At 39.1% G+C, this 21472-nt stretch overlaps 1 protein-coding gene across 5 annotated transcripts in view; it reads right to left on the bottom strand.

The window, feature by feature from the left end:
• Cntnap5 (contactin associated protein family member 5) overlaps window positions 1-21472 on the bottom strand; it is a 910241-nt gene that overhangs the window by 426052 nt on the left and 462717 nt on the right. For all 5 annotated transcript variants that reach the window (XM_031380047.1, XM_031380056.1, XM_031380065.1 and 2 more), the window contains one exon: window positions 13890-14154. In XM_031380047.1, coding sequence (XP_031235907.1) covers window positions 13890-14154 — 265 coding nt within the window. The remainder of the gene's footprint in view (window positions 1-13889; window positions 14155-21472) is intronic.

The following is a 21472-nucleotide window of genomic DNA, read 5'->3' as shown; positions in this document are numbered from 1 at the left end:
ATGCAGTTTCCATAAGAAATTCAACACAATCTTTAGAGACCTTGAAAGAACAATTTTCAGATTCATACAGAAACAACAAACCCAGGATAGTTAAAATAATCCTGTACAGTAAAAAAAAAACTTTTGGAGGTTTTACCACCCCAGATTTCAAGATGTATTCCAGAGAAATAGTAATAAAATCTTCATGCTATTGGTATGCAAACAGATAAGTTGATCAATGGAATTGAATTGAAGTACCAGAAATAAATCCTCAGAACTATGGACACTTGATTTTGACAAAGAAGCCAAAGACATATAATAGAAAAAAAGAAAGCATCTTCAACAAATGGTGGTGGTCTACCTGGATATCTGCATGTATAAGAATGCAAACAAATCCATATCACTCTGCACAAAACCCAAGTTCAATGGATCAAAGACCTTAATGTAAACCCAGATACACGAATCTACTAGAAAAGAAAGTGGGAAACACCCTTGAATACATTGGTACAAGAAATAATTTCCTGAACTGAAAATGAATAGCTCATGGGCTAAAATCAACAATTAATAAATGAAACCTCATAAAACAGAAAATCTTCTGTAAGGCAAAGGACACAATCACTAGAGCAGTGTTTCTTAATCTGCAGGTTGAGAATTTGCAGTTCAGTGAGTATTCCATGGAGTCTCATATCAAGTATCTTGCATATCAGATATTTACACTACAGTCTATGATAATAGAAAATTACAGTTATAAAGTACCAATAAAAATAATCTTATGGGGGTTTAACAGAATGTAAAGACCTTTATTTAAAAGTCACAGCATTGTGAATCACTGATTTAGAGGGAAACAGAGAAATATGTCCCGATTTGAAAAACAAATTTGGATGTTATTTCTGGAAGGTGATAAGCTCACATTATCAAATATTACAAATTTAGTATTTCATTTCCATGGATAGAATCTAAAGAAATATTTTTTTAAAAATAATGTGGCCTGAGGCAAAGGTCTGAGTTATTAATACACACAGTTATGCCTGCTTTTTAAATGTGGTCCTTATGCTTTACTGAAGAGACCATCTCTCTAGTCCTCATGATGCTACGAAGAAGGAAAAGTAGTCATTTGTGCTTAGGGAATTAATTTCTTGGCATACCAGCACGAGTTGTTGCTAGACAAGTCCACATCTATCCCTCACTTTTCAAGCCCATTTCTTCTGCATGATCCTCTTATAAACTGTATGAATAGAGGCAGGGACTTCTTGATGCTAGACTGTAGTCATGTAAATGCACAAAGTAGATTAAAGCAGATGAATGAATGATTTATTACCTTTAGTACATCAAAAATTTGTAGGTAATCACGGATGTGAGAGATGACTAGCCAAACAACCATGTCAAACTAAACAAAACCTGCGCAAGATTGATCCCACCAATATTTCACCATGGTGCTGCAAGGAGCTTCTAGGCAGTGAACAGTGGTAGGAGAGGAGAGAGACAATGTTTTTCAATGGTGAAGTCACTGGTAAGTTGCTCCCACTCCTGTTAATAACCCCTCACATATGTTTCTATAAGTAATTCTCATTAAAGTTATTGGTCCATTTAAAAAGAAGACATAGGGTAGGACCACTTGGAAAGAAATGTAAGAGTAGCAGGACTGGGAGGCACAAAAGAGGACAATGGGGTATACTTAAAAAAAAAAACCTACATGAATGTATGAAAATGTTCTAATGTCGCATGTCATTACAGACCAATAAATAATTAAACAATCATAGAAGCAAACAAATAAGGCAAACCAAGGATTTCTTCCTGAAATACACTGCTCCTCCTCAATTTTGCTTAAATGTCTGTAGTATCTATGGTCTGATCCATTCATTTGGGTCATGTTATTTATGACCTTGTGGTCTTAATTAACAATTTGTTTGTGTAAGCCTCCTGTCCCCAGTGGCTGCAGGTCAGAGTGTGAGTCATGTTTCTGTGTCTCCCTTGGCATCCACAGGACCATTTTCTGCCCTCTCCAAATGCTCTTTGATTAATGAAGCATCTAAGCAGCTGAAACTCCACTGGCAAATGTCAATAACAAACCTTCTCATTGTATTGCCCATAAATGACAGGCTCAGGCTTTCAGAGTTGTGCAAACTGGTTCATGACTCAAGGAACCACGGAGCTGGAAACCTTTGGTCACTATCTAGTGACTATCTGGTGTTAGCATCATTGGTGTCTGACAGGAAAACTGAGGTGGAATGTTACCGTGCTGATTTTCTAGTGCAGACCTAAATGTCGCAGCTCTAACAGATACAGGGTAAAATTATATTCAAGCCTGAGAACATTTCTATCCCAGAAGGTGTGCTTACTCCTGACAGTTCTGTCATTTATTCTCTTCATATCCCAAACTCTCATGGAATCTTAAATGTTTGGGTTTTTTTCATCTTTAGTCTTTTTTTTTTTTTTTTTTTTTTTTTTTTTTTTTTTTTTTTTTTTGGATGGGAATATACTTCGCATCTGTTGCTCAGTCAAATTCTATTCATTCTAAAGAGGAAGTAGGAAGATTTCCTTCCTTCCTATACCATCTATCTTTCCTGTGCCTTCCCTATAACTTGTGCCTTTATATCTTCAGACAATACTTAGGATCTACTGAAGAATCTAATGTCCATTCAGCCTTCATCTATACACATGGGCATCATACAGGCTACTAAAGGCTAAATTAGGGAGAATCAAACTGAATTATACCAAGCAACTAGCCAAGTAGAAGCTCAGAAACTGGAAAGAAAGTGATGGCATGTGTGACCACTAGATTATTCTGCTTTAATAATAATTACAATAATCTAACTTCCTCAGATCCACACTGGAATAAACATAGATAAACAGAAGTGAACTCATAAATTCAGTTTCATCATTTCAATTTATCAAGCCCAACAATGCTGCAAATATACCAGCAACCACTAGGCTGGTAAGTATTTCCAACTTGGGCTTGTTGCATTGTATCCCAAGATGGCTTTAACTGCCAAATTGGCACAGTCTAGAGTCATCTAAGAAAGGAGTCTCAGTTGAGATATTCTTGTGATCAGGTTTCCTTCTACGTTTGTGGGGAATATCTTGTCTGTTGATTGACACAGATTGATCCACATTACTGTGAGGGATTCCATTCCCAAGACAGATGATGCTTAACATGATCCTGAGGATGGACACATATGCAGCAACCTTCCATGGTTTCTCTTTCAGGTTCCTGCTTGATTTCTTGCCTTGATTTCCCTCAAAGGTAGACTATGACTAATAGGATGAAATAAACCTCATACTTCCTATACATTACCTTTGTCAGTGTGTTTTATCAGGGATACAGGTTTGAGACTAGACATCTTCTAAGTCCAGAAACTGCATTTTTCAGCCTTTCATAACCTGAATGTCACTACACAGTTGTATACTGAATCTGGAACTCTGTGATCAATCAGACAGCTTGCTGTGAGAGTCACAGTGCTTGGATCTGTGTTTACTTGCCCTCATTAATGGGATTTTCTCATTAACATGATTTTAGGTAAAACATCAAGCTATTAATTATAATTTATTTGAAGTGTGGGATGGGGTTTCTAGACTGATCCTGCTTTCTTGATGTACAAAAGGAGGCTAGTTACATTGGCTTATACAAAGGGGGAAAATATTAAGGGAGCAACTGTCAATTCCAAGGCTGTAGACTACAACCATTAAGCCACTAGTATTAATCAAGGTGAAAATTTCCTTTTTTAGTAGATATTTTCTTTATTTACATGTCATATGATTTTTCCTTTCCCAGTTTCCCCTCCTAAAACAACAACAACAAAAAAAAAAAAAAAAAAAAAAAAAAAACAAAGACAACAACAAGAACAAACCCCTGTTCCCTCCCCCTGCTTGCCACCTTACCCTCTCCTGTTTACTGGCCCTGGCATTCCTCTACACTGGGGCACAGAAACTTCACAGGGCCAAGAGCCTCTCCTCCTGTTGATGACCGACTTGGCCATCCTCTACCATACACATGCTGCTAAAGCAATCAGTCCCACCATGTGTACTCCTTGGTTGGTGGCTGAGTCCCTGGGAGCTCTGAGGGTACTAGTTAGTTCATGTTGTTGTTCATCCTAAGGGGCTGCAAACCCTTCAGCTCCTTCAGTCCTTTCTCTAACTCCTACATTGGGGACCCTGTACTCAGTTCAATGGATGGCTGTGAGCCTCTACTTCTGTAATTTTAGGGTACTGTCAGAGCCTCTCAGGAGACAGCTATATATCAGGCTAGAGTGCCCTTCCTTCAGTCTCTGCTCTATAGTTAGTCTCTGCAACCCCTTCCATGGGTATTTTGTTCCCACTTTTAAGAAAGAATGAAGTGTCCACATTTTGGCCTTCCTTCTTCTTCAGTTTCTTGTGGTTTGTGGATTGTACTTTGAGTATTCCAAACTTCTGGGCTAATAATCACTTATCAGAGAGTGCATACCATGTGTGTTCTTTTGTGATTGGGTTACCTCACTCAGGATGATATTCTCCAGATCCATCCATTTCCTTAAGAATTTCATAAATTCATTGTTTTTAATAGCTGAGTAGTACTCCATTGTGTAGATGTACCACAATTTCTGTATCTATTCCTCTGTTGAGGGACATCTGGGATATTTACAGTTTCTGGCTATTATAAATAAGGCTGCTATGAACATGGTGGAGCATGTGCCCTTATTGCATGTTGGAGCATCTTCTAGGTATATTCCCAGGAATGGTATAGCTGGGTCCTCTGGTAGAATTATATCCAATTTCTGGAGGAATCGCCAAACTGATTTCCAGAGTGGTTGTACTAGCTTGCAATCCCACCAGCAATGAAGTAATGTTCCTCTTCCTCCCCAACCTCTCCAGCATCTGCTGTCACCTGAGTTCTATCCATGTACCACAGACATCTCCCCACCTCTTAGCTCCAGTGGCTAGAATTTAACTAATACTTCCACTAAGTACAATTCCTTCTTAAGTTTAACATATTGCACAACATATAATTCCTGTAATACAAATATTTATTTAATCACTACTAGATCCTTTACCCCTTCAAAATTCACATTTGAATGTGTTTATTGTATGGTGACTATAAACTGAAATCTTGGATGGCATGAGCCAAAGAGAATTTCAATCCTTTAAGTTATTTATCTCAGATATTTTCTCATGACTGCCTAAAGCTAACAGAATATTACCCAAAAAATACTCACATTTAAATACTTGTCTCCTAATTCTCTATAGATGGCCAAAAGATAAAAATATGCCTTCTCTCATACATACAAGAATCTCTGCTACAAAACTGTGTTATCAAATTTACAAGGTTCCATTTTCTAATTCTATTCATTGTAGTAAAGTTTTAGATTTGAGAAGCATGGAATCTTAGCTTTTCCAGGTTCTATTACCTCTTGATGACACTCTTGGTGGACACCAGACCATCAATAAAGCACTTCAAAATATAGTCAGGATCCAAATTTTTGTAAATTACACTAGAATATTATGTGTGCTTGAATATGTGAGCATGCATATATTGGTAGCAGACTTCTAGAATATGGAGAATATTTGAAATGTGATAATAAAAGACTTGAAGGAGGTGGTTCTATCTCATATAGACAGAAATTAATCAGGGCCTTTGAAGATGATCCAACCTTACTTATAGATGAATGCTTTTACATTTATTTATTTATTTATTTATTTATTTATTTATTTATTGTTCAGGAAGAATAACAAAGCCTGCAGCTCAACAGAGACTGAAATTGATTTAAGTATCTTTTCTTTTTTTAGTAGATATTTAATGTATTTACATTTCAAATGTCATCCCCTTTACTGGTTTTTCACTCCAGAATTCCCTCTCCTATCTCCCCTCCCCTGCTTCTATGAGTATGTTTCTGCATTCACCCACTGACTCCCACCTTACCGCCCTGGTATTTCCCTACACTGGGGCATTGAGTCTTCACAGAACCAAGAGCTTCTCCTGTTGATGCCAGACATGCCATCCTCTGCTACATATGTAAATGGAGCCATGGGTCCCACCATGTGTACTCTTGGGTTGGTGGCTTAGGCCCTGGGAGCTCTGGCTAGTCTGGTTAGTTGATATTTTTGTTCTTCCTATGGGGTTGCAAACCCCTTCAGCTCCCTAAGCCATTTCTCTAACTCCTCCAATGGTTGGCTGCAAGCATCTACCTCTGTATTTATCAGACTCTGGCAAGCCTCTCAGGAGACAGCTATAATAGCCTCCTGTTAGGAAGCACTTCTGGATTTGGTGTATGTATATGGGATGAATCCCCAGGTGGGGAAGTCTCTGAATTTCCTTTCTTTCAGGCTCTGCTCCACATTTTGTCTCAGTATTTCCTTTAGACAGGAGCCTTTCTGGGTTAATAATTTGGAGGTGAGTGTGTGCCCCCATCCTGCAACCAGGAGCCTTGCCTAGCCTCTGGATATGGTCTTTACAGGTTCTTTTTCCCCTTGTTGGGCATTTCATCTAATCTCATCCTTGTTGGGTCCTGGGAGCCTCTTGCATTGTTGGCATCTGGCACTTGTTGGTGGCTACCCCCAGTTCCCCATCTTCCATTGCTACACACCTTGGTTAAAATTCATGACATTCCATATATCATCCCGGTCTCCTCTCATACCTGATTCTTCCCCCTTACCCCCTTCTCCTCCTCTATTCCTCCAAAGTCCTTCCCACCCTCTACCTCCTGTGAGTATTTTGTTCCCCCTTCTAAGAAGGACTGAAGCGTCCATATTTTGTTCTTCCTTCTTCTTGAGATTCATAGGGTCTTTGAATTTTTATCTTGGGTATTCTGAGGTTTTGGGCTAACAAAAGAGCAAAGAAACATCCACTGGAAAAAAGACAACATTTTCAACAGATCGTGCTGGTTCAACTTGTGGGCAGCACATAGAAGAATGCACATTTATCCATTCTTATCTCTTTGTACAAAGCTCAAGTCCACGTGGATCAAGGACTTCCACTTAAAACCAAATACACTGAAACTAATAGAAGAGAAAGTCAGGGAGAGCTTCGAACACATGGGCACATGGGAAATGTTCCTGAACAGAACACCAATGGCTTATGTCTGAGATCAACAATTGACAAATTGTAAAATTGCAAAGCATTTGTAAGGCAAAAGATACTGTCAATTGGACAAAATGCCAACCAACAGATTTGGAAAAGATCTTTACAAATTCTACATGTGATAGAGGGCTAATATCCAATATAGACAAAGAACTCAAATAATTAGACTCCAGAGAATCAAATAACTCTATTAAAAAATGGGGAACAGAGCTAAACAGAATTCCCAACTGAAGAATATAGAATGGCCAATAAGCATTTAAAGAAATATTCAACATCCTTAGTCATGAGGGAAATGCAAATCAAATCAACCCTGAGTTCCGACCTCACACCAGTCTGAATGACAAAGATCAAGTACTCGGGTGATAGCAGTTGCTGGTGAGGATATAGAGAAAGAGGAGCACTCCTCCATTGCTGGTGGGATTGCAAGCTGGTACAATGCCTCTGGAAATCAATCTGGCAGTTCATCTGAAAACTAGACATAGTACTACCTGAGGACCCAGCTATACCACTACTCGGCAAATACCCAGAAGATTCTCCAACATGCAATAAGGATACATGCTCCACTATGTTCATAGGAGACTTAATTATAACAGCTAGAAGCTGGAAGGAATCTAGATGTCCTTCAACAGAAGAATGGATACAGAAATTGTGGAACATTCATACAATGGAGTACTATTCACCTATTAAAAACAATGACTTCATGAAATTCTTAGGCAAATGGATGGTACTAGAAAATATCATCCTGAATGAGGTAACCCAGTCACAAAAGAACACACATGGTATGTACTCACTTATAAATGGATATTAGCATTCCTATTTATTATAAGAGATTTGGCACTGTTCACTCTTCAACAAGTCAAATTGACCATCTTTGACAGACAATGGTTACTTTGCTGACATTCTTAAAAATACCAGAGGCAATGGTGACCTACAAGCTCTCTTTGAGATAGGATTAGACAAAGTACCTGTAAATCTAGGATTCGATTTCCTTTTGGTGAGAAATGACACAGGTGCTTCCAAAACTGGAATTCCCTAGCCTTGCAGAGAAGCAGAGCTCTGTGCAACAGTTTCCTGGTCAAAAAGCTTGATCTCTATCTCTTTACTCTGTCTTCTGTGGAGAGGGAAATGTACTACAGTAAAAATTTTTTTTGAAGATGGGGGTTTTATACTTGCTTTTTGAACTTCCTTTTTCATACTTCCTTTTCTTACTGCCTTGAGTTCTCCCATAAGAAAAATAAAAATCATATGTATTATCCATGATTTTGAAGGAAGTCACAGCAGAGTTATTTTCTCCTTTTCTATTACTTAATGTTTTATACGGCATTCAAAGTCTTGTTTATAAACTAGAGCAAGGGCTTTCTTTTACTTTTGTAAAATATTCTACTTCCTTAGTGCTCAGAAAGAATTGGACAGTACTAGTCTATTCTAAGCATTTCTTTGAGAGCTTTTACTATATCCTTAAGAAATAGAATATGGGCCTATACAGATGGTCCAATGGAGTAAGCGCCATACATGTATGGGGTCCTAATTTCAGATCCCCAGAGACTTCATAAATCTAGACATAGCAACATTCTCAGTAACCCTAGCACTCTAGGAACAAATTTGGTGGAGGTAATGAGAAGATTTTTGGAAACTTGTGTGTAAGCTAGACTTGCATGCACAACAGACAGTAAGAAGATCCCATCTCAAACATGGCAGAGGCAAGCATTAAAACCCAATAGTCCTCTGACTTGAACACATATATTATAGTACACACATGCCTGCAGTATTGCACGTGAATACAGAGACCATAATCATGGAGTCACACATACATAAGGAGAAATGATGAAAAAAATCATAATTCAAGTCTAGCTGGGCTATCTTGAAAGACAGAATGATAGAAAGAAAGAAAGAAAGAAAGAAAGAAAGAAAGAAAGAAAGAAAGAAAGAAAGAAAGAAAGAGAGAGTGAAAAGTCAGAAAAGCAGAAAGGAAAGAAAAAGAAAGAACAGAGGGATGGAGGGGAGGGAGAAAGAAGAGAGAAGGGGAGGGAATAGAGGAAGAGAAAAATAAAGAAAAGAGGGAAGAAGGAAGGAATGCAGAGAGATGGAGGTAGGAAAGTGAAAGGAAGAAAAATGGGTGGAGAAACAAAGCACAAATAGAGAAGTAGAGGGTAGAGGAGGGAAGAGAAGAGTGCATGAGAAGAAAAAAAGAAAGAGGAAATAAAGGGCAATGATGTGTACTCCTAGAAGAAGATGTGCTGAGATCTCACTTCCTCCACAGTACCTGTATGTCTGTGGGTCTTAGTAAAGGGCAGTGAGTCAGGAATATGGAAAATAAGAAGACCAAGTCTCTTTTACTCCAATGAGCTTAACCTACATGGACTTTCTAGCTTCTAAACAGACTCAGGCAATTTCACTCTGGACTGTAATTCTTTGAATGTGTTCTTGGTTCCTATGCTGTTTCTTAGTTTCCGAATGTAGCACAGGTTTAAGTGTCTGTAATGGAAAGGACTATATAGTAAGGGATACAGTCTCTGAAAGAGGGTTTACCCTTCCTGAGATAGATCCTCATCTCAGGACTTTAGTTCTCATCATGGATAATAATCCCTCTGAAGAGCAATTAGGAATAAAATAATCAAAATCTATAAGAGCCTTTTGATGGATCAGTGGGCAAAGTACCTGCTGTGGTCACATAAAGGCTTGAGTTCAGAGTTCCAAAACACATGTAAAATCTGAGCTTGCCAGCCCAGCCCTATAAAACCAGCACTGCAGACAGGTGGGTCCTGGAGTTCACTGGCCAGTATAGCCAAACCAGTGATCTCCAGGTACAATTCAATATCTTGCCTCAAAAAAAAAAAAAAAAAAAAAAAAAAAAAAAAACAAAAACAAAGAAACACACAAACAAACATAAAGATGAAGAGCAACAGAAATAGACACTTAATGTCCACTCTTGCATTTCACATGTGTATACCACATACATAATACTAGCATAATACATGTCATGTAGAAAATTCTCACTAATCATATATTAATATATTAATATGCATATATATTATACTTAAACAAACTCAGTGAATGTAGATTAGATGTGTGTAAAATTATAGTGGACTCTCCTGCCATCTTATGTGAGGTCCACTTACTTTGAGATTGAACCCACTGAGAAAAACATTTGTGAACAAAATACACTGAAACCTGGACCTATCCCTGAAATCTGGATATTCTGAGCAATCAATACACAGTGTTATACTCTGCTTTTCAAGACACAACACGTGTCATGGGGAGACTTGCTGGCCCTTAAAGATTTCTGAAGAGATGGCTTACTATATAAGAAGCCTGAGTATGCATGAGGACCTGATATGGAATCTGGAGCACATCAAAGGCCATATGTGGCCACATGGGGATCTGTAACCCCAACTGTATGAAAGGTAGAGAGAGGAGGATCCTCTTTATGGATGCCAGCTTAGTTCCAGGTTTACTGAGAGATCCTCTCTTGGTGGAATAAAGCAGAGAATGATAAAGCAGATGCCCTCCATCCCTCTGATTACAGTGTATATGTAAAGGCACATGTAAACATGGAATATATAGGCATGCACATATACATTCTCAGTAACACAGGTTACTGAGACAATTGCCATTTATTTGTGTACTAATTTATTTATATATAATTATTTATATATAATTAATATCTCAATTATTTTCAAAATAAGTTTGTATAGACATTTAAGTAAAAAAAATTCTAGTGTTTGTTTTGGCTTTTTTAGCCCTCTCACCCTTTCTGGGTAGAAAATGTGAGAACAAAGAAATTAGTCCATTTGAGATATGCATTAAGAGATTCAAGTTTTCTGAAGTATAGGAAAATCTTCTCTTCCTCTTGAAAAAGGTTAGCCTTCTGACACAACCATCACCTGGTCAGCCAATCACTTAACTTCCCTCCACTTGGTATAGAATTTGAAAGATATATTGAAATTTTTCCCTTATGACTTGGGTAAACTGGCACTCCTTATACCAGCCTTTCCCAATGGAAAGTGTGTAATAATGGACTGGCATGCTCTTAATAATAAAAGCAGCTCCTAGGTTCTTTAGAGCAGAGAACTGCCAAGGCCTGTATTTATAGTAAAACTGTCTTTGTGGCCCAAGCCTACAGATTTCTGTGCTCAAACATCTTACCAATTAGTGCCAACTCACATAGTCTCCAAATAAGGAGGATCATTACTTAAATTTTATAACTGTGAACATGAAAAATATTATCACTCAATGTGATTAACTCACTTCTATTAGCAATAATCTCTGCTGACTACACAGATCTGTTGACAGCTTTTACAACCCTATGGAATGAGACACTTCTAGCTAAAGGTCCTGATTGATTCAGTATGGGGGTAATGGGCATTTATCAATCAGTTTCTAAACACTATGCTAAGTGCTTCAAGTATTTATTCTTTTTGATGGCTGTCATAGTTTTAGAAAGAAATTTTATGATTGTTAATATGTGTGTCTGTGTGAGAGAAGGGCGCACGTGCACGGAAACCAGAAGACAGCCTTAAGTACTACCCTAAAGAAACATAATCTACCTCCTCAGAGACAAAATTTCTCACTGGTCTAGCACTTACTGATTAAGCTAGGCTAACTGGCCAGTAAGCTCCAAGGACCCACCTGTCCCCAAACTCTCTCTTTAGGCTGGGCTTAAAGGTGTATGGCACTGTGGCCAGCTTTTTATGGTGTCTTGGGATCAAACTCAGATCCTTGGGTTTTAAACAAAAAAACACTTTTCCGACTGATCTGTCTCTAAAGGGTGGAAAGTAATATTTTTCTCTATTGTTCCTCTAATAGACTCTGAGCTGATCTCCAATGACTTATACTTCTTTATTGAGACAAGATTGTCAAATTAATACATGTAAGCATGAGTAAGTCTTCTTTCTTGGCATCTAACGCAAACAATATGGCAGAAGTAATAGGTTGCCATGGGCAAAATTAGGTTACAAAAAGTCTATGGCTTATATTTTGAGTATCATCACAGTTATTACTGATTAAAAATTTGAAAGGATTAGAAACAACTCAGACCATGTCTGTGAGAGAGTTTCCGCACTGAGTTAATTGAGGTCAGAAGACCAAACCTCCGTGTGGGTAGCACCATTCCACTGGCTAAGGTTCTGGACTTAATAGACTGAGCAAAATATTAATTTTTCTATGTTTCTGGACTGCAGATGCCACATGACTCACTAGCTACCTCAAGTTCCTGTCAATAGTACTGTGCCTTCGAGCTGTGAGCTGAAATAAATTCTTCAATGAAGTTCCAGTGAGAGGCCCTATCTCAAAATAATAACATGGAGAGTTGTAGAATGAGACATGGAATGACCTCCAGCTATGCTTCCCATACAAATATATGTTTGAGACTTTCCTATGGCCTAACTAGATTGTGACTATGATAATGATAATATTTATTCACATTAACTTAATTTTAACTAGTCTATGTGAGTAATAAAATTCATGTGCCAATGAGTGAATAAAGTCATTTAAACAGAGAATAATACATTGTAGTAAAATCTGTGCTGGATGATAGTTTACTGCACTGCAATAAAAGATTTGACTTGGATTATTTACCTTCAGATTTCTCACAGGGGTTGTTGACTGATCTACACACCTCACCCCAAGCTTAGAAACATAGCCCAATCACATTCAGCATTTGCCGTCTAAGAAAACATAATGGTACTTGATGGACAGTAGATATCCACAAGATTGCCATTGGAGCCAATGGAGAAAGTAGAGAAAAGTTCTCCTCTTCCAAATTTAAGAAATCCAGCTTGGAGGCTCCGCAGACAACATAGTAACATGGAGCACTGGCGTTTTCTCCAGAGGACCCAAATTCAGTTCCTCACACCCATGTGGTATAGCTTACAACTACCTGCAACTCTAACTAAAATGTCCTCTTCTGGCCTCAGTGAGCATATATCCACAGACATGAATCATGTACCACATACACACACACACAGACACACAGACACACAGACACACACACACACACACACACACACACACAGACACACACCACACACACACACACACACACACTGTTTCTCAGACTTCAGCCAACTCAGGACAATTTAGAAAAGTTTTACCATATGCCAAAGCCACATATAACAGTATATCCTTAGTACCTTTAAAGCGTACTTAAGAAATAAAATCATTAAAGCTCACCAATTAATGAACTAGAACATAATGATTATAAAAAATCCATGATATGGTAAAAAATATGACATGGAAGCCAGAAAAATGCCAACTGAATTTTCAGCTCTCTCATTTTGGAACTTGTGGTTATATAGACATTTCTGTAACCCTTCATTTCCTAATGTGCAAAGTTTGAAAAACACCCTTTTGCTGGGGCAACCAAGGTAAAGGTGACACATGATGTGATTTCTCATCTCTATGTAGGAGTAATCAGGCTACTCTACAGATGGAATAAAATGTGTTAAATACTTCTGGATGCAAAATGTAACTCCCACTTTTCTGATTTTTCTATAGTGAAGCAATGAGAGATGTGTTGAATTACACATGGTTAATTCAGACTTAATTCTTTATGTTGTCTAATTACTGCATGTGAGGGAGGGCAAGCTTCTTTATATTTATAGTATACTTTCAACCATCATTCACCCTTCGTCCCTGTGTATGACTTGGAATGTTTTAAGCAGAATCTCAACCTTAGTAGAGATAAATGAAGAAACCATCATCAACAAAGGAAATGAGAAAAGGGGGGGGGCTTGGGAATGGAGCGGGAAGATGATGGGAAGAAGACAGTAAGGCAGACAAGGAAGAGAAAGAAGAGGAAAGGAGAGAAGAGGAGAGGAGAGGGGAGGGGTGATGGCAGAGAAGTCAGCAGAGTTATTACCTGTGAGGATTTCAGTTCCATGTCCTGCCACTTTCTTAATCAGGAGCCTCAGAGCCCCTCCCTCCAGGATGAGCAGCAGGGTCCCTGAGCCTCCAGACAGCTCTGTGGACAGAAGCAGACCATCTTCATTCCACGTCCGAAACTGGAAACTCACTGACAGACCATCAATTTGGGGGGTGCCAGGCAGCATCAAATAACTGCTCCTGGCGTTGACAAATGTGATGGGAATAATTTGTGGTTCTGAGCAGGAAAAAGTGACATTGCCCTGAAAAACAATAAAAAAAAAAAAAACCATATAAAAGCCATTTCCTATTCTGCGCATGATAGTTTGTATAAACAACTACCCAGCACTGATCTTAATTTCAGAATTATTCCACATTCAGCTTCACAATCATAATATGCCAACGTTACTCAGATCAACTTTTTCTATTCAGGTTTTAAGATCCCAACGCTATCTATAAAGGCTGTCTGAGAGTCTAAGGAAGAGGGCAAGAAAAAGTCAACATGTTCTAAGGAACCAAAGATATAAAAATAATTACATTAACTCTCTGAGGAGAGCCAGATGGTAAGTCAATTCTGTTCCAAACTCTGGAATAGCATTGAAAGCAATATACATAGGAAAATATTGTTATAATACTGAATGTGCTAGAGATTGACCCTGGCTCCTGAAGAAGAATAGCTTGGCAGGGGTGGGGAGAAGGAAGTATAGGAGTGCAGGAGAAATCTGAACCTTGAGGAATATTAAGAGTGTCTTACATTAGTTGAAGATGTAGCCCAGGTGGTTGAGGGCTTGCCTAGCATACACAAAGCCACTAATAAGTCTCCAGCAGCATATAAACTAGGCATGGCATTACATGCCTGTTCTCAACCTTCAGGAGGTAGAAGAAGGAGAAGGTTAGAGTTACCTTGGGTACTTAATGACTTTGAGGCCAGCTTGGGGTGCATGAAACAACCCAAAAAATGAACCAGGTTTGACTGAAGTCGGCATTAGGGTAAGAAAATTACTATTTGTATAAATGGGTTTGAAATGAACCCCTGTATATTCAAGACCTACAAAATACTGACCGCATCAGGAAGTTGTTCTTAATTAATGAAAACATTTATAATTTCTAGCCCCACATATTGGCCTTTTATATAGAGGAGTATAGAAGAATGAGTGGACTACTCTTTTAACAGAGCACAGGGTTCATTTGTGAAAGTCATTTGGTGTTTAGATGACTGACAAACTATACAACAAAACATGTCATATCTTCATTTGCACTACCTCACTCTTAAAAGTCATCACAGCAATAAGTGCCCCTCTGCTGATCTCATGCAATACTTCCACAGTTCACATCCCTTGCAGATGTCTCCTTCCAAAGCTATTGAATAGGAGCTTGTCCGTGATAAGTCTCAATTTCTCTGAGTCTCTTTTCAAGACAACACCACTGGTGAAAACCCACCATGCTTCAATGCAGTTACCTGAATACAGTTTCTACCCAGGGTCCAAGTGTCAGAAGGAGACACTTTGTGTAGATCAGGAAGCCAGAAGTCTAACTTACAGCAGCACTTTATAGGAGAGACATCCACAAGCCTTGGATTCGTTGGATAAGTTACTTGCTATGTAAGACTACTGATCTGAATTCACTTCCCGAAGACCCAAATATAAAAGTGAATATGGAAGTATGCACTTGTAATACCAGAAGAAGCAGACGGATACTTCTGGATCATTGTTGAGCAGACGGTCAATTTAACTAAATTGATGAGGTCCAGGTTCAGTGAGAAACTTTGTCTGAAAATTTAAGGTGATAAGGACTGGGGTAGAGAGTTTTTGGTGACCTCGGCCTTCATATACACAGGTATATCCATATATTTCCACATATCCAGAAAGCGCATACACAAAACACATACAGGTCTCAACTATACTTGTTTGTGATAATTGTATGTTCATGCAAACAAATAACCAGACCAAATTGAATTTCCAGCCATGCTCATGCATTTGTAATCATTCACTATTCACTCTGCAGTAAGGCTGCCTGAGCATGTTCCCCCATGAGTCACTGGTTGTGATTAGATAGACGTTTTTCCTCTCTTTAGAAAATATTCTCACAGAGGATAGATGATTAAAGGCGATATTCATCAAGAAACACGGAGTGCCATTTTAGGGAAAAGACCAAATGCTTATACATGCTTCCTGAATTCTGCACAAGGTTGCCTTTATGCCTCCACTTAAAATGCATTCACACACACACACACACACACACACACACACACACACACACACACTCACACCTCTTCTTAAAGTAAGCCAGAATCAAGTCTACATGTCACGTTGGTTGTGGAGATCAAATCCAATATTCAGTTGCTGTCACCTGTGCTGCTTCCATTGTTTAGAAAGCTGATGTTTTAATGTACAAACAACTGCACATTATCTCATGTATCAATTTGCCTCTTAGGTTTTCTGAAACACTTTGGTAGGAACGCATCCCATTGTATGAAGGACTATGCCAACTATGCCAGTGCTTACTGTGAAACCAGTAAAGTCACAGATATTCCACACAGAGACTAAGAGCTGGTTGTAGATGTCCTTTTCTCCTTGTCCTGATGTTACTATCATTGCATGTATTAACAAATTTTCTCTAGCATTATACTGGACCCAAAATTTGAAGCTTTGTGGAAGGAGTAGGGCTTTGGAGATCGGAAGGAGACAAATGCAATGCAATTGAGATCTAAAAAGGTGCCTTCACTTACAGATTTCAAACCTACAGTTCAGGTCAAATGAGTCCTAGCCATTTTGATAACCAGGGAGCTACCACTACATACAACTGATATGCATAGGAGGAAATTCCTTTGCGTTTTAGAATGATAGGGTGTGAACATTCACTGATACACATGTTTGTTTGTATTAGTTACTTTCTTGTTGCTGTTGTCAAACATCTGACAATAAGCAATTTAAAGGATAAAGAGTTTATTTCAGCTAACAGTTCAGGGAGATATAGCACATCATGGCAGGAAACACGTGGCATCCCATGAGGTACACATGTTGGCAGGAACTTAAGGCAGCTGGTTACATGGAGTTCACAGTCATGAAGAGACACAGATGAATATTGCTGCTCAGCTTACTCTCTCCATTTTATTAAGCCCAAGACTCAGCTCAGAATACTACCCACATTCATAGTGGGTCTTCCCACTTTAGATGACCTATCTAAGCTAATTCTGTGTAGGCATGCCTTGATGCTTATCTCCTATAGGGATCCAGATCCTGGCAAGTTAATAATGTTAACCACTTAGTTGTATTATACTTCTCTTTGCTGTCAAAACAAAACTTCTGAGGTAGAGGCTAAGCCCCTATTGTTGAAGATACCTGACACTTCTAAAACGGGGCTCAGAGGCCCATGAGCTAGAACTAAGCTAATGCCCCTCACTGATCACTAGCTTTCTTACTATCAGAAGGTCCCTTCCAAAGAAGGGTAGCAACCAACAGTCCTATTAAACTATGATGCCTATGAACCACATTAACAACCAGTATGATACAATAACCCTGAGGGTAGAGTAGTAACAGCCATACTTTAGTGGTAGGCAACAAGTCTCTAGCTAGACTTAAAACCAGATTAAAAGGATGGAAATCATGTCTGGTACTAGAAACCTAGCCAACTATCAAGGGCTAGTGGAGTCATGGATCTTAGAGAAGAACCTACAACCACTGTTTACTAAGATCACACAATCCTTAAGTATGTTTTAAATATTTGTCCTCATATTCACAGATAAGTGTAGGGCTCTAGTACATCGATAAAACTCCTCTTTATAAGAGACAGGTACCTTTACAGAAAACAGTACCCAATCAAAATGTGGGGTTGTAGAGCTCTGTCCCAATTGATAACATCTTCAACACAACTCCCACACCTAAGGCTCTGGGAATGTTTTGGAAGATGGGGAAGAAAGGTTATAAAAAAAGCTCAAGGACTGGGAGTTTGCTGTGAGATTACGTCTCATAGAAATGTCAGAAGCAGCCAAGGAGGGGTGGTGCATGCCTTTAATCTCAGCACTTGGGAGGCAGAGGCAGGTAGATTTCTTAGTTCGAGGCCAGCTGGGTCTACAGAGTGAGTTCCAGGACAGTCAGAGCTACACAGAGAAACCCTATCTCAAAAAGTCAGAAACTACACCCATAAAGTCAACAGGATGACTGCTCTGACACAAGCTAAGCAACAACAATAACAATAATCATACGAATGTACACAGGAGAAAGTCCAGTAGGCATCAATTCTACACAAAGATATTAAGGCAACTGAGAAATGCTGAACATGGGAGAAAAAATATCAGAGAGGAGCTTATTAATTAATTGGCTATCCAATGCCAAATGGTAAGCCTTTAAAACTTACATATATGTAACATTGTAGATATAGAAAAGGCTGCACTTATGTATCTGTGTGTGTGAATGTATGTATGTGGGTATGGGATGGTCTGTGTAAAGGAAGCTATCCTTGAAGATCTCTGGACATGTCCACAGTTACAATCTGTTACAAGTGATTTTAAGCTGCCTGATATAGGCAGAGGGAACTGAACTTGAGTCCTCTGCAAGAGAAGCAACATACTTTTTTCTGAGTAGCCTCCCTATACTTGCAGATGGGCATACCCTCTGTAACCCAGCGATGCAACTCATAGTTGCAAAAGATAGAACTCTCCATATTTCAATTTCTATTTTGAATTCAGAAGCAACCTTAGTGTGAGTGCATACAGTACTATGGGCTACTCATTAATTGTAGAATGGGGCCTCTACCATTAGACATCTATAGGAAGAATCCTTCTTTGTCTATTGAGAACAAAATCTCTTCTGAACCCATCAATGTAGTATCCTTGAGATTAATAAGTGTCTTGTACTGGAGAGGAACCAATCTCATTACCTTTCTCTCAAACCTTGATCTTCCTCAACCCCTAAAACAGCCTTTCAGATAAGATCATACATGCAATCCAAGATAGCAGTAACTGAGGCCCAACACAAAGAATTTAAACTTACTTAAAACATGAAATTTTTAGTTTACAATATAGTAGAGTAGTATTCAAGCAGGAATTCTGCAGGTGAAAGTGTCATTTTATAGTGTCAATGACTTAGCAAGACAACATGGATCAAAGATGATCAGATTAAATATTATTTCTGGTTCCACATGTCCTGTTTGGATAGGAACCAGACAGCAGAGTCAAGAAGGTTTCTCTTCCCAGTGAGGTTGAGCAGCATCTAATCCATTTAGTGTTCCTTAAGGACACAAAGCATAGGCAGGAGGCAATTCCAACCATGTTGTACCATAGGCAGCCCGCTGCTACACCCTAGGTCTCTCTCTCTGTAGCTGATGACCTGTGCTGGGGCAAATTAGTCAAAAAGGAGGCAATGTATAAATGAGTTATTTTATTATAGGAAAGAGAAAATTGGCCAGTAAAGTAGAGAGAAGGAAAGTAGAGGAAAGAGAAGAGAAGAGAAGAGAAAGGAGAGAAAGAAAGCAAGAAGGCAAGAAAAGAGAACAAAGAGCAGGAAAGAGAGGAAGAAGGGAGACAAAGAGCGAGAGAGAGCAAGAGAGGGAGGAAGAGGGCAAGAGAGCAAGAGCAAGAGAGCATAGAAAAGAAGCAAGAGAGGCAGGAGGGGAGCAAAATGTTCCTTTTGTTGTATGGGGCATGGCTATCTGTCTTTGGGGCCAGGCATGCCTGGCTGTGGTCAGTTGACTAGGAGTAGGGAACAGCTAGAATAATGGGAACTTGGGGCATTGTCTGCCTGATAGGGCACACATCTCCTGCGAAGGGCAGTAGTGAGGGGTTGTGACTGAAACAGGAGCCAAAGACTCAGGAGTTATAGTCAAGTTACTTCCACACCCTGCAAGCAGAAACTGCCCACTGAGGCTCCAGGGCTCAAGGCCAATTACTCGACTGAGCCTAAGTTGCCTGAACAGACCACTGCCACACAATTTTCCTGCTTGATTAGAGATGGCTCTTCTTTTCTAGCCATCAGGTAGGAAGTACTCTAGCAGTTCAGTTTGCCAGGTTCTCTAGATTTTCAGTGTCACATTTAGTGATATCATTGACTTTCTTTACTTGCTTATAACCTCTTGGGTTTTTGAGGTATCTAGTTAAGAAAGAGCCATTCTCCACACTTTCCAGAGGCCACAATCCATTGCACCAACTCATTATAAGAAATCACAGCCTCAGTCTGTGTTGTGTATATGTGACCGTCCTGTTGGGAATGTGGGATTAAAGAGAAAATTATATTCCTTCCTTTGGCCTCAGAACTATTTAAGTAATAGACTCTAAGAAACTGAAACTCTTACAGGAATCTCAGGCTTGGAGAAGGAGACAGCTGAAGCCCCTTTTCAGCCAGACTGGAAACTTTTCTCTTTGAAAGAGGTTTTACATAACTATGACAAATTTTCTGGTCACTGTGCAAGAGAGACAAACTCAGACAATGATGATAAGCAGAGGTGCTTAGCTATGAATAATGATTGTCTTGGTTTTAAGTATAAATCTCTTATTAAGATCACACAGGTGCTGTTGTGGCATACAACTTTAATCCCAGCACACACAAAACAGAGGAAGGCAGATCTCTGTGAATTAGAGGCCAGCCTGGTCCCCAGAGAGAGTACCAGGACAGCCAGGGCTACACAGAGAAACTCTGTCTTAAAGCATCCACTGAGCCTCTGCTGCTGCTGCTGCAAAAATCCACAATAAATTTGAAATGCACACTGGACATCTTTATTCCTCTTGCCAACATAGTGACATTGAATATGTCTTTTTTCTGCTTTTACCTATCACTTGTATGTTTAGTTGCCTTCTTCAGAAAATTAGTTAAGCCAACATTCTCAAGGCTGTCATAGCCTACACTCTTACTTTAGCCAGTGTGTGTGTGTGCATGTGTGTGTGCGTACATGTGCGTGTGTGTGTGTATGTACGTGTGTGTGTGCACATGTGTGTGTGTGTTTGCCTTAGTTGTTTCTATGGATAAAACTTTACTAGTATAAATAGCAATGGGGGAAAGTGAATAATAATCTAACTTTCAAGACATTCACAGGTACACTTGGGTGAGAAGTCTGACTCTAGCAACCATTTACTTACACATTGAATCAACTTCAAGCAGGGAAAAAACACCCAGGTCCTAACTGCCAAAGGACTATCATCTATCTTATTTGTGTTTTACACCATCCTTACTAAAGTGTGAAGGCACCCTAACAGCAAATGAAGCTTTTAACTCAGTCATCTCTCACTTCAAACAGTTTCTATGGCAACCTGCCTCATAACCACACTTAGACCCTGATTTCTCCACCACAAATGACCTCCCCAGATTCCATAGAAACTCTACATACTCTCTGCCAATTGCCTGTGAGTCTTCTTCTTTGCCCACATCTGAGCCCTTTGCAATCTCCGATATCTTCACAAATCCAGTCTTCCAATGTGGCATTCAAATGGTGTATTTTACCTGACGACATCTGCCTATTTCTAACAATACCTTATAAAAATAATCAGCTACTTCACAAAAAAATTATTAAGGGTATAACAGAATGACAGAAGAGTAAGTGTGTGGAGAGAGAGAGAGAGAGAGAGAGAGAGAGAGAGAGAGAGAGAGAGAG

The sequence above is a fragment of the Mastomys coucha genome, unplaced genomic scaffold (genome assembly GCF_008632895.1).
Source record: "Mastomys coucha isolate ucsf_1 unplaced genomic scaffold, UCSF_Mcou_1 pScaffold1, whole genome shotgun sequence".
Taxonomy (NCBI): domain Eukaryota; kingdom Metazoa; phylum Chordata; class Mammalia; order Rodentia; family Muridae; genus Mastomys; species Mastomys coucha.
This window is presented reverse-complemented; position numbering and strand designations above follow the sequence as displayed.